General features: G+C 44.4%; 1 protein-coding gene across 1 annotated transcript; it reads left to right on the plus strand.

Annotated features, from left to right (window-relative positions):
* The first annotated feature begins 516 nt into the window (after positions 1-516).
* PROK1 (prokineticin 1) lies at positions 517-9187 on the plus strand. The gene is made up of 3 exons (XM_045016507.1): positions 517-600; positions 3701-3826; positions 8942-9187. Exons 1-3 carry the CDS (start codon positions 529-531, stop codon positions 9059-9061), a joined length of 318 nt encoding a protein of 105 aa, XP_044872442.1. The 5' UTR covers positions 517-528; the 3' UTR covers positions 9062-9187.
* The last annotated feature ends 4071 nt before the right edge of the window (positions 9188-13258 follow it).

A 13258-nucleotide genomic window follows, 5' to 3' on the forward strand; every position in this document is an offset into this window, starting at 1 on the left:
TCTCCCCCACACCCACACAACACGCTAAACACACTTATCACGGATACCAACACTTTGCATGTTCTGCACTAGCATGGGGGGGGGGGTGGAAATCAGCCTAATTGTGTCTTTGTTTTTGCAAAAAGGTGCAAACCCTTAATTTTATGCTAACACAAATTTATAGTGGCTATAGGAGGACACTTTAAAACAAATCCAGATGTTTCTAAATCATTTAAAAACTGCATAATTTGTAAGGGTAGAATGATAGTCTTCTCCTCATTCTAGTTTATTAATTCCGCCCCCACCTCCACCATCCCCCTATCAGCAGAGTTGGGTCTCATCTGCCTATTCTGAGATCATCAGAAAAAAACATCACATCAGTGAAGGAGATTGAAGGGGCTGAGATGTTATATACAGAGCCAGGCGAGGGAGGGTGCTCTCAGATCTCATCAGGAGGAGAGCGAGGAGAAAGGGGACAAGGACTTCAGACACCGCACGGTTAGTCTGGCACACCAGAGAGAGAAGAGTTTTCTTATTTTCCTAGTCACCATGAAAACGGTCATCCAAATCTTGTGCTTCTTCCTTTTAATAACTTTTTACAAATGTGCAGTCATCACTGGGGTAAGTCTGACTTTCTTGCCTATCTAATGTGACATCTGAACATGTCTGAGATCTTGTATTCCTTCTGAGATGTGGGTGGTATGAGATTCCCTAAGATCAGAGAAGATAATCGCATCTTTAGCAGTGAAAATATTTATTTTCTGTAATTCAGAAAAGAATTTCCTCCTGAACGCTCAAATAAGAATACGAACAGCAAAAATGTATACTGATGCTTTGAAGATATAAGCAGTCTTTATATTAATTATAATGAAATATCATTGTGTGTGTGTGTATTAGCTCAAATTTTGGTCCCAACAGATCAGTGATAAAAAATAAGCAATCCTAAACCCAAGAGAAATGCTTGCGTGGTTTTAATTTTCTATTTCTGATGGAAACTCTTAGTTTGAACTAAATCGACATTCCTCCAGCAGCACTTGCTGCTCAGTGAATCTGAAAGTGACAGGGACTATAAACAAAAAGTGAAACAGACTTGATTCCCCCACCCCTGCATTTGAGCAGGAAGTTATAGAAAAAAAATGAAAGAAATCAAATAAATAGGGAAAAATGTGTTATGATTTTTACATTTGTTTGGTTTCTGTAGAGGTTTATTAGTAACACAAATAATGGTTTTAATTATACATGATTTCTTTTTGAGCTGTGATCACTCGTATCTAATTAAATTCTCTCCGGAATGAGACACGGCTAGCTGAATGATACAAGGATCCAGTACTTTTTATGAGTTAGACTAAACACTAAATTCTTACTCACTGATCTTTTATACTCTATCAGCTATGAATCCAGAGAGAGAGAAATGTCTGCAGATAAAAATCAGGCTGGGGAACTGTTGGCTCTTGTTCATAACACTAGCATGCCATAAACTGGTATTTGAGTCAAAGAGGGAAGGGGAGAAATGTTAAAAAGTTTTCAAGCTGAGAAAAATATCAAGTTCTAACAAACTCAACACAAAGGTCAGGATGTGTTAACAGACACGGGCCCATGAGTGTTTTGGGGGCTTTGATCTCAGGAGGTACTAGCATCTGAACGGTCACTGACTTCACTAGATGTGATAGGAACACAGCACCTTCAGAAAGAGGCCCTGATCTTCAGCTGGCATAAGCTGTCCTAGCTCCACTGAAGTCAATGTAGCCTATCTGCCCTAGCATCCCAATTAACATCAGTCTCATTAATTTATAGCCAAAGAATTAAGAGTTTATCTCAAGAGGAAAAAAAGATCCAAATTTAAAGAGAAAAGGAGAGAGGCAAAAAGTCCAAGCAATGTATTTAAATAGTGTTCATTTGCATTGGAGGCATACAAATTCTGCTTGTGTGAGAGCATGATATTATTAAGCTGCTCTTGGGTGACAGTGAACTCGGAGCCGTTGGAGGGGCCAGGCTGAAGTCCAAGCACAGAGCAATAGTGAGATTCCTGAGCATCACTCCACAGCCCCTTATGTTTCTTTACATTTCAAACTCCTGGCTTCCCTTGTTTTCCATTTCAGAGACATGAATTCGGAAAAGGATTAAAGTACGAAAAAGCGGATTCACTTTCTCATGACAGAAAGCAAATCCTAGTCTCGACTATCCCTTTTTTCTCCCTGCAAATAAATTTGTAGTGGAGACTTATGTCCAAGAAATTGTTTAAAGAAGAGAACTTCATTTAAAAAAAAAAAGAATGTACAATTTGTTTCCCCCCCACCCCCACAAAAAATAGATTCACACCTGCCTTTCTGTGCAATTTAAGCCCTATCCTCGTCCCACAGCTGGGAGTTTTGCCATTGACTTAAATAGGATCAGCATCAGGCTCTCCTTCTAAAAGGTTTATGCTTTTTACACCTTACTGATCAAATCTAGTTTGTTTTAAAAATTGAAACTTTTATAGTTCCTCTGTCTCTCTCAATACACACACACGTAAATACTCCCGAAGAGATTGCAATCCTATCCCACTGGTTTCCGTTGTGAACTCCAATATTCTTCCTTTTAAAAATCTAGTGGCTATCCTTAATCTGATAAAGCACACAGAACAAAGGCCTTTTTCACTTCATTTCATCCATTGTTAAATGGAACACTAAAAAAAAAATTAGCCCTAGAAATTATGACACTCCACTACCAAGTAAACTGTAAAGATTCTCAAAAGCAGCAAAAAAACTCCCGCTGATTTCAGTAGGATCACTTGTGAAATAAAGAGGCCCAGGCCGTGTGAGGGAAGGGATCAGATTCTAGCCATACGTGTAATTTTAGCAGCTGAGAAACTAAAACCTGTGGCCCTTTCTCAGGCCAATCTCCCATTGATTTGGCTAATATCAAGCAAGCTGATACCAATGTCTCAAACCAGTGTAAGTGGGGCATTTCGTCACTCTGCACTGTACAGTAGCTTCGTGACTTTGGATACGGGGAATAAGAATGCCAGGTAGGGGCCCTTTTCAAATGCCTAATTGGATCCCTGCTTTCCAAAGTTAAAATCTGTACAGATTGTCAAAAGAAAAGAACTTCCTTTAGCTCTCAGCATTTCCTAGACTATTTGGGCCTAAAACCATGATCTTCGGTTACATGTTACCTGTTCCCAGCTTTCAGTTTTGGGTTCCCAGATTCCGGAGAATGAAAGATCTGGGGCCAGATCCTCAGCCGGTGTAAATCAGCATGGCTGTTAATTTCAATGGGAGCAACACTGATTTCTGCCAGGATCCTGATCCCTGACTGTAATGCAAACAAAGAAGTGACTATTTTATTATGTAGCTATTGGTTTAATGCTGGGCTGCCCTGAACTCAGCATGGCTGGCTTCCCTAGCTCACCTTGTATGTCATAATTGTCAGTCTCAGGAGCACAGAGATCTTTCCTCTCTGTTGGCATCGGAGTCTTGAACGCGTCAGAAGAGCTCATGTAAAGCCGTTCTAGATGGAATCGGATTCTCGCTCATCACAAGCCCTCATCAACTTAGCCTGAGATGTGTGGCTTTTAAAGCGTCTCTTGTTCCGATTAAGAATTGATGCCGGTCTTTGAAGCACTTGCCAGCCCAGCTCGACTTATTTACCGATCCTCCTGGAACAGGAATTTTCCCTGGCACACACTAAAGCTTATCTGAATGCACCTCTGGCTAATTGGTTTGTTTTGCCTCCCCGTTAGGCGTGTGAGAGGGATCTGCAGTGTGGAGCCGGGACATGCTGTGCAATCAGCCTGTGGCTTCGAGGGCTAAGGATGTGCACTCCGCTGGGACAGGAAGGAGATGAATGCCACCCGTTCAGTCACAAGGTATGGCCCAGCAGCCATAGCCCTTTCACAGCCTAGTCTAAGCAATGGCCCAGGGACTGATCTTTTTCAATACTGCTGCATCTGTATTTTCTAGATCTACTTCTCTTTGGGAGGGATGAGTTCAAAGCTAGTATTTTTTTTTAAATGGCACATCGCATTAGTCTAGGCAGTCCTATAACCCTGCTAACCAGATACTGTAAGGTATGTTCATGGTATGCACAAAGAATTCTCTTGCAGGAAGGTTGCAATGTAACATTACCTTATTTCTCGATAAATATAGAAGAACCCAAAAACAGAGAGAGAGAAAACAGGCTGCTCCCTAAAACAGAGGCACAACTCATCCTAGCTTACTCTAGACTGGCTCTCTACAGAGGGACTCCGATTGCAGACGTCCCTACAAAGCCCCCTAGCAAGACTAGGAAACCCCTTAGGATTTAAAGGGGCAGCTTGTAATTTACAGTTTAATATACCACACTGTAGTCTGAAGGACTTTCAGGGATCAGGACGCACAATGCCATCCATCTGTTGATGTATATGCCAGTGGGGCAGGCACTGATCTGGGACCCAAGCACCCTGGGCTCTGCTCTCAAACTCTGAGAATCCCTGCATGGCCTGTGGTACCTAATCTGTGCCTCGGTTTCCCCATATTTGCATCAGCACACAGAGTCTTACCCAAACATGCAGCGCTGAAAAGAGAATCCGGGAGTCCTGACACCCAGCTTCCCCTACCATGACCACTCACGCTTTCAGCTAGATCCTTAAACAGCACTCTACTAACATCAACCTGTCACAGCTTCTACAGGTCACAGCTGACCTATGGCCAGAGCTGTACAAGCCTGTTTAACAGCTCAACTAGTGCGGTGCACGTGGCTCCAGGGGGCTCAATCTGTGCATTCAGTTTATTTAAAGAAAGGTGCTTGTGTCACTTGAGATTGAATTCTAAATACTCAACAAAGCAAACCAGAAGCCAGGATAACATCTGTGAACCTTCAAAACTCGGTGGCTTTGTCTAGTACGCAACACAAAAGCCTTAGGATTACCCCAAAGTGGGAGTACTTAGCACCAGTGGCTAAGGCCTTTGAGAGACTCTGCTAATAACTCCTCAGATATTGATCTCGTGGGAGGGAGACTCAGTAAATAATGCAGGGCGCTCTGCCCGGGATCAGCCTGCAGGAGATTGGGAAGATTCAAAAGGGATCAGACTTTATTAAAATCACTGTGAAGGGGAAATAAAGATAAATTCTTGAGGCTTAAATTTCATAAGGGATTGTTTTGAAAAGTCAGGAGATAAACATCTATCAGCTCCTCACCTTTCTATTTAATGCCAGCAAGGAGGGAGAGAGGATGGGGGATGAGGACGACAAATGGAGGAGAGGCGAAGGAGGAAGTTGAAGACATTGGGGAATCCAGGGCCAGGCCCTTGCTACCCTGGCTGTTCTAATGTTGAATCTCAGCAAACACAGCTAAATGATTACTGCTGATAGCCAAGGGATAGTTTATCCCAATAATTTGCCCCGCTCAGCCCCTTTCATTATTGAGGCCCTCCATGTGCTGTATAAGTCTCCCTCTGAAGGAGGCATTATCCCCATGTTAAAACAAGGGGAAACTGAGGCACAGTGGTCTAGATTCTGCAACCTTTATTCAATGAGACTAGTCCTGTACCTGCTGCATAATCAGAGGCTCCAGGCCAGCATTGCCAAGGGCACAGCTGGGGCCAGCATGCAAAGCTGTTGCAGAAATCTGTCCGTTTATTCTACCACCCAAACAGATGGCATGTTCTTTTGAACATCTAGCCCTAAGTGACTAGCCCAGGATCAGAGAGAGGAGATGGGCAAGATGATATCTTTTATTGGACCAACTTCTGGGGGGGGGGGGGAGGAAGAGAGAGAGACAAGCTTGAGCAACTGTGGCTCAAAAGCAGGTCTCTCTTACCAATAAGAGATATTAGCTCACCCATCTCATCTCTCTGATGTCCTAGGACCGACACAGCTACAACACTGCGACGCCTAGAGTCATGCAGCCACTGGTGAAGTTAGGAATCGAACCCAGGGGTGAAATCCCAACCGTCCCCCCCAAAAAAAATCAGCAGCAAAACCCAGTTAACTTGCATGGAGCCCAGCCACTAATCTCTAGCGTGTGATGTATCCACCAGAAGATGGAGCAATGACGCAGCAGTTCGAGTGGCAGGTGAAGGTTTACAAGCAAATTTGAACCACCTGGGGAAAGCAGAGAGCTTGCCCGGGATTATATATTCCGGACAGTCAAGGGGTTCCCAGGGCTCTCTAAATACATCAGGGGATAAACATCAGGGAGGGAGAAGAACTGTTGAAGCTAATGGACTGCATAGGTACAAGAACAACTGAGGATACACTGGCCAGGAATAAACTGAGGCTGGAAATTAGAAGCAGGTTTCTAATCAGAGGACAGAGGTTCTGGAACAGCCTCCCAGTAAAAATTGGGTGGGGGGGGGGGCACGTGTGTCAAACAACCCAAGTGATTTGAAGGTGGAGTTTGGTAAGTATGAATGGGATTCTGACAGGGTTGCCTGTGATAGCAGGGATAGGATCTCATAACCCAGCAGGTCCCTTCCAGGCCTATGTCCCTAAGGATTCTCTAGTGTCTAGAGGTAAGGAGAAAATTAATCAGTATTCCCTTCACCCCCAGAGATCTGGTGCAATTAGTCCCCAGTCACAAACACCACACAACACGACTACTTACTCCAAACTTCTCCTCCCACTACACTTCACAGGGTCTGATCTTGCTCTCACGCATGTCAATCAGAAACGGCTCCAGTGGACTTGCACCGGGAAAGGGGAGAGGCGAATCAGGAGCACTGCACACCACAGTTCAGTTAACTCTTGTGGGAATGATGTGTACTCATTGCGGGCGGGTCCGAATGCAGGCAGCATGGCTGACTTCAATGGAACTTCACCAGCTGAGGGGCTGGCCCTCCCATTCCTGGAACAGGAAGGAAGTTGAAGCTAGACAAATTCAGGCTGGGAAGAAGGCGTACATTTATAACAGGGGAGGTCATTAACCACTGAAACAATTTACCAAGGGTCACAGTCAGGGGCGGCTCTAGCCATTTCGCCGGCCCAAGCACGGCGGCATGCTGCGGGGGGCGCTCTGCCGGTCGCCGGTCCCGTGGACCTCCCACAGGCGTGCCTGTGGATGCTCCACCGAAGCCGCGGGACCAGCGGACCCTCCTCAGGCACGCCTGCGGGAGGTCCACCGGAGCCGCCTGCCGCCCTCCTGGCGACCGGCAGAGTGCCCCCCGCGGCACGCTGCCCCACGCACATGCTTGGCGTGCTGGGGCCTGGAGCCGCCCCTGGTCACAGTGGATTCTCCATCACTGACCATTTTTAAATCATGATGGATGTTTTCCTACTAGATCTGTTCTAGGAATTATTATGGGGTAGTTCTCTAGCCTGGGAGACATAGCAGGTCCCGTCTGGCCTTGGAATCTCTAAGTCTATGAAAAGTGAAGTGGAACAGAATGAGAAACAGGTGGGGGGCCTCCTGCAGACCCCAGCACCTCTGGAAGTCAAGCTGTTCTTATGTCACTGCCCACTGGGATTGTCAAAGAAGCCAAAGTGACTTTCAAGGGGAATTGGGTGCTTTAGCCCCTCCACCCCCACTTCAAAGGCCTAACTTTACACACCCCGGTGTGAAAATGCTGGTTCCTAGATTCAGGGGAAAGAGGCAGCATTGTCCAATAGTGAAAGCAGTGGGCTCGGACGCAGGGCCCTTGGGTTCTGTTCCCAGCTCAGCTCACGACTCGCCGTGCAACGTACTGCAAGGCACTGAATGGGGCTCGACTTGTGTACAGAGCACGGGGAGTTCTATTCAGAACACGTACAGTGACCAGGCCCATCCCTAAGGGGGGACAGCCTAACACTGACGCATATGAGAGGACAGCCCAAGCGGCAGACAGCGTGGAAGGGCTGGGCAGGGGATCATGCAGGCAGGGCTGTGAAACTAGCATGTTTTAATGGAAGATCCAAAGGGGAACCATATTTCTCCACCTGTACAGTCAAGACACCCGACGACCCCTCAACAGCCGCCTGCTGAGCACTCATGAGTCGCACTCATGCTAGTTCCTCGCCTGCCCTGACCCAGCCAATGGGAGTTGTGCCTGCGGGTAGGGCAGCACATGCACCCCCCTGGCCACTCCTAAGCCTAGGAGCCGGACATGGCGGCTGCTTCCCAACCTGGGAGCCGTGTAATGTGGCAGCTAGCAGGGAGCCTGCCAGCCCTGCTACATGGTGGTGTGGCGCCGCCAACCAGACAGTTAATGGCCCAGTCAGCATTGCTGACTGGAGTCACCAGGATCCCTTTCTGACTGGGTGTTCCGGTCCAAAACCGGACACCTGGTCACCCTACTCCCGGGAGTTGCCAAGCTAAATTCACTCATGACTGTAAGGAGTTTTGAGTTGAGAGCCTCAGATGGCTTTGGTCCAAATGAGCTTAATGAGGATACCCGAGTCAGGATCAAGCGCCCAATCCTGCAACCCTTTACTCTTGCCTGGAATCCCATTGGCAGCGAGGGGGATTAGGCTTTGATTTGCAGGGTTGCCAACTCTGACCATTTTCTTTTCAGTCGGGTAGCAGCGGGTGTTTTTACACAAGGCCCCAGCTCTTGGAGTCATGCCATTATGCAAGAACCTCAGCTTCCATTTTAAAAAAGAGGCAATTGTTAACCCCCATGGTTGTAAAGAAAAGCTGGTTAAGCAAGACCCGGGTGCCCCCTAAAAACCTCAAACTAGGAGGCTAATTAAATAAGCCAAGCCTCTTTTAAAAAGGCTTGTGATTTGTCCAGCCAAGTTCCTGAGTTTTGAACACTTGGCATTGACAATACTGCATCTGATCAGTCCTATTGAAGCCAGTGGGGATTACTCACATGACCAAAGTTATCCATTAGCTTAAGTGCTTTGCTGGATTGGGGCCAGAGTAAAGAACTTCAGGATTTGACTCATTGTCACTGGACATGAAACCCCTACAGGAAGATAGGGAGGAGTCTGTTTCACCCAGCCAAGGATTTTCCTAGCATTGCTCTGTGGTTGAAGTTCTGACATTCTTTGCGGTGTCTTTTGTCTCTTCCATTTTCTCCTCAAGGTCCCTTTCCTTGGAAAACGCCAACACCACACTTGCCCGTGTTTGCCAAACTTTATATGCTCCAGGTTCATCGATGGCCGATTCCGGTGTTCAGTAGACTTCAAGAACATAGACTTTTAGCAAACAGGACGGCGCTTCAGAGCCCTTCCCAGCTGGAGAACCGGGCAGCACTACTCTCAGAAATGAGCACCACCTGCCGCCTCTTTTTTTAATTTCTCTTCACCACCACCAACTATTCTACACAGTGAGTGTAAAGACAAAAAAATACGGGCAGAGGGAGATTTTCAAAGGCACAAATAACATTAAGCACTGATTTAGCATTGCTGTCAGTAGATCTCAAAGCACATTACTAAAGAGGTTAGCATCATTATCCCCATTTTATAGATGGGGAAAACTGAGGCACAAGTAGGCAAAGTGAATTACCCATGGTCACTCAGCAGACCAGTGGCAGAGCCAGGAATAGCACCTTGGTCTCCTCAGTCCAAGTCCAGTGCTTTGTCCACTAGCCTGTGCGTACTTGCTTAACTCCCATTGACTTTCAATGAGTTGGGTGCCTAACTGCCCTTTGAAAATTTCCCCCAACATCTTCTGAAAATGCCACTTTGCATGTAACAAAAGGGATGCTGTCAACAATACTTCAGACCCAACATTTATTTTATATAGCGGAACAAAGAGGTTTTACTAGAAAGATTTTCAAGATTAAAAGATTAGGGCAAATTGTGTAACCCTCACTCATCTGCTTAAGTGATTTCTCACACAAATAATGAGAATAACAGCACATGGGGTTAAGGCATTGAGCTCATACTGAACAGTTATGAGATGCTTGAATAAAAATAATACAAGACTGGAGGCAGAGGCAGGCTGCAGCTTATGGCATCCACTGTCTGATCTGCTCCATGCAGTCTACACCAGAGCTCCACCCTGCAAATGGAAGATGAACTTTGGCCTCTGCAGCCAAACCCCACATCCTTGCACACCAACAACAGCTGCTCCATGCAGTCCTGTTGTATCCAGTGCATCTACTCTGGGAGCAAGTACTGATCAGAGCAAGTACAGGCTTTACAATCAGGCTAGTACAGGGGAATAGGAACTGAAACAGAAAATAAACAGCAGGTGAAATTAACCAGCATAATTTCATTAACCAACCACAGTGAAATGCTAAACTGAAGACCAGCTCTGTGGAGCTCAAAAACTGGTCTCTGTCACCAAACAGAAGTTGGTCCAATGAAAGCTCTTACCTCACCCCTGCATGTGTTTCTCATATCCTGGGACCCACACAGCTACTACAACATTGCAGACTAAATAGTGTAAGTTCTTTTTTCCATTTCATTTTTGAAAGTCTCAGCTGGTCAGAGAAACTTTGATAGAACCATATTTTATGAGAACCTGCAGGTCCATCAAATCAAAATGCTTTGCAAAACTTGGTTGTATGCAGTGGAATTTCCTTTTAGAAGAGAATTGGGGAAAAAAGCTCCAACAATATCAAAATGGGATTGACATTTTCAGAATAAAACATTTTGATTTTTGTTTTGCGGTGACTTGTATTATATTAAAATATAATAAAATGAAATGACAAGAGTCAAAATTAAATAATGGTGTCATAATGTATTGTTTAAACCAACCTGAAATGAATGCGTCATTCACAGAGAATTTCAAAATGGTGGGTTTTTATTCCGATTTAGAACAAAAAGCTAAATGTGAAGTCTCAAAATTCTGCACAAAACAGAATTTCCACCCTCTGCACAGCTGTTAATCCAAGCTGTAATTAACAACAGTTAGGTTGTTGTTGTTTTTTTAAGTATAGGACCAGATGCTTATAGTATAGCATCCATACACATGTTGTGGAGCAGCATACTCCACAAGCAGTCCTACTTGTTCTTAATGGGATTGTTTGTGGAATCAGCAACTACTCAACGTGGGTAAGAGTGGACAGACAGACTTTAAGGCCAGAATGGACCATCATGATCATCTAGTCTGACCTCCTGCACATCGCAGGCCACAGAACCTCACTCACCCACTCCTGTAACCGACCCCTAACCTCTGGCTGAGTTACTGGAGTTCTCAAATCATGGTTTAAAGACTTCAAGTTACAGAGAATCCACCATTGACACTAGTTTAAACCAATCCAATCCATGTTTTTTATACTGTGTCCCCCTTTAATTATTGAACAGTTCGATTTCCCTTTAGGATTTCCCTGATACAAGCCTTTACTGTAACGATTCAGTTAAGTCTAGGATTTATTCATGAGGTGCTTGAACCAAAGTCTATGCAGGTCAGTTGCAGTATCTCCACTGACTTCAGTAGGTTTTGAATCTGTCCTTAGGGCAAGTATGTACTATATAAAGGAAAGGTTTAGTTATTCACACCCTACTCAGCATCTGCCTAAGCTTCAGATATCCCATCATTAGCATATCACAGGCTGGTCTTCACATTTATGTCTATCAATCTCACTCCAAGAGTATATTAAATACAATTCAATATTGTTCACTAATGTGTGGTACGTTACCTTCAGGAAACGCCATCAGTTCAGAGGCCTGTATGCACTTGCCCTTTCTAAAGGCCTTTTAAGATCCTTCTGTGTCATTTGATCTTAATTTCTGGTTTCATTTTAGCAGTTATTGCAAAATGGAGGTTTGTTTCCAAGAAGATCGAAGCGATGCTAAAATGCAAAACTTATTTTTGAAATTGATACACAAACTCTGTTCACTGGGAAAATAATATTCTGCTTGTAATATTATGTATGTGGGGAAATGGTGCATTTGACTCTATTATGATAAACATACTTAATGGTAAAACTGTGTTTTGATGTCTCAATCTTTATGCAGCCTAGTTCAGCACTGTATCATTCATTTGTATTACGGTAGCACCTACAGGACTGCAATGGCTATTGGGACCCTATTGTGCTGTACAAATAGAATGAAAGAGTCCTTGCTCAGAGTTTACAATCTAACTAGACAAGGCAGGCAAAGGGTGAGAGAAAGGCCGTATCTATTTCTCTTTCCACTTAATTTTATCTGGAACATCAGATGAGATACTGGGTTGCAGAGTCTTATTGACTAGGACAGGGGTCGGCAACCTTTCAGAAGTGGTGTGCCGAGTCTTCATTTGTTCACTCGGATTTAAGGTTTCACGTGCCGGTAACACATTTTAACATTTTTAGAAGGTCTCTTTCTATAAGTTTATAATATATAACTAAACTATTGTTGTATGTAAAGTAAATAAGTTTTTTAAAAATGTTTAAGAAGCTTCATTTAAAATTAAATTAAAATGCAGAGCCCCCTGGACTGGTGGCCAGGCCCCGGGCAGTGTGAGTGCCACTGAAAATCAGCTCGCGTGCCGCCTTCGGCACCCGTGCCATAGGTTGCCTGCCCCTGGACTAGGATATAACACTAAAGATGATGTACTAGGTGAGTGAGCTGATGTGATCCTTATCTGGCACTTTTTTGGGGGACATGCCATGTGGCTCCTAGTTCATTGTTGGAACCAAATAATATAAGTGTTAGTGGAATGATTCCCTGTATGTATGGTTAGTAGGGCTTGAATTAAAGGGCTGTGCTTGAGCTAAAGGAGTAAGACCATTAGACTGTAGCAGAAGTAGGTTGTTACCCTACAACGTACCAGCTGTTAGAGCAGAACGTGACAACACATTCACTAGCAGGGTGTTTCTTATTTTGTTTTGCACACCAAGATACACTTTCAGGGCCAAATTCTATGCTGATGTAAATGAAAGCAACTCTATTGAATTCAAGGGAGTGCTATCCACTTACCCCTGTAGAATTTTGCATTCATTCGGAATGACTGTTTTAAAACTAAAGAAAACAACAAAAAGAATGAACAGAAGTAAAGTTTGGGGTGTGGGTGAGAGAGAGCACAGTGTGTGAGCCCCTCTTTAGCAAGCTGCAGTAATGCTAAAAATAAAATGGCTACTAGCTCTGCACATAGGTGGAGTTCTTTGACATTTTTTAAAAAGTGCACCATGCAGGAAAAAAAAAAAGCAATACAGTTTCACAATGACATACACCCCCATAAGGGATTATGGTCTTTAAAGTCACCCTAAGGGCTTAAATGAGACTAGGATCGTACCTAGGTCTCATGCCCTCCCTCTGCCCTGGGAGGGATTTCACCAGACATGAGGACTGGTTGTAAAACTCAGGGTTTTTTTTCCCTGCAAGAAATTTCAGGTTTTATTTTGTTTCTCCCCATCCCCACACACACTTTTCACAGGAAGTCTGAAAATTTTGGTTTTTGTTTCATTTCAATTCTAATAGAAATTGTTGTTTCATTTCCATTTTGGAAAAAAAATCAAGATGAAAAGTG

The sequence above is a fragment of the Mauremys mutica genome, chromosome 4 (genome assembly GCF_020497125.1).
Source record: "Mauremys mutica isolate MM-2020 ecotype Southern chromosome 4, ASM2049712v1, whole genome shotgun sequence".
NCBI lineage: Eukaryota > Metazoa > Chordata > Testudines > Geoemydidae > Mauremys > Mauremys mutica.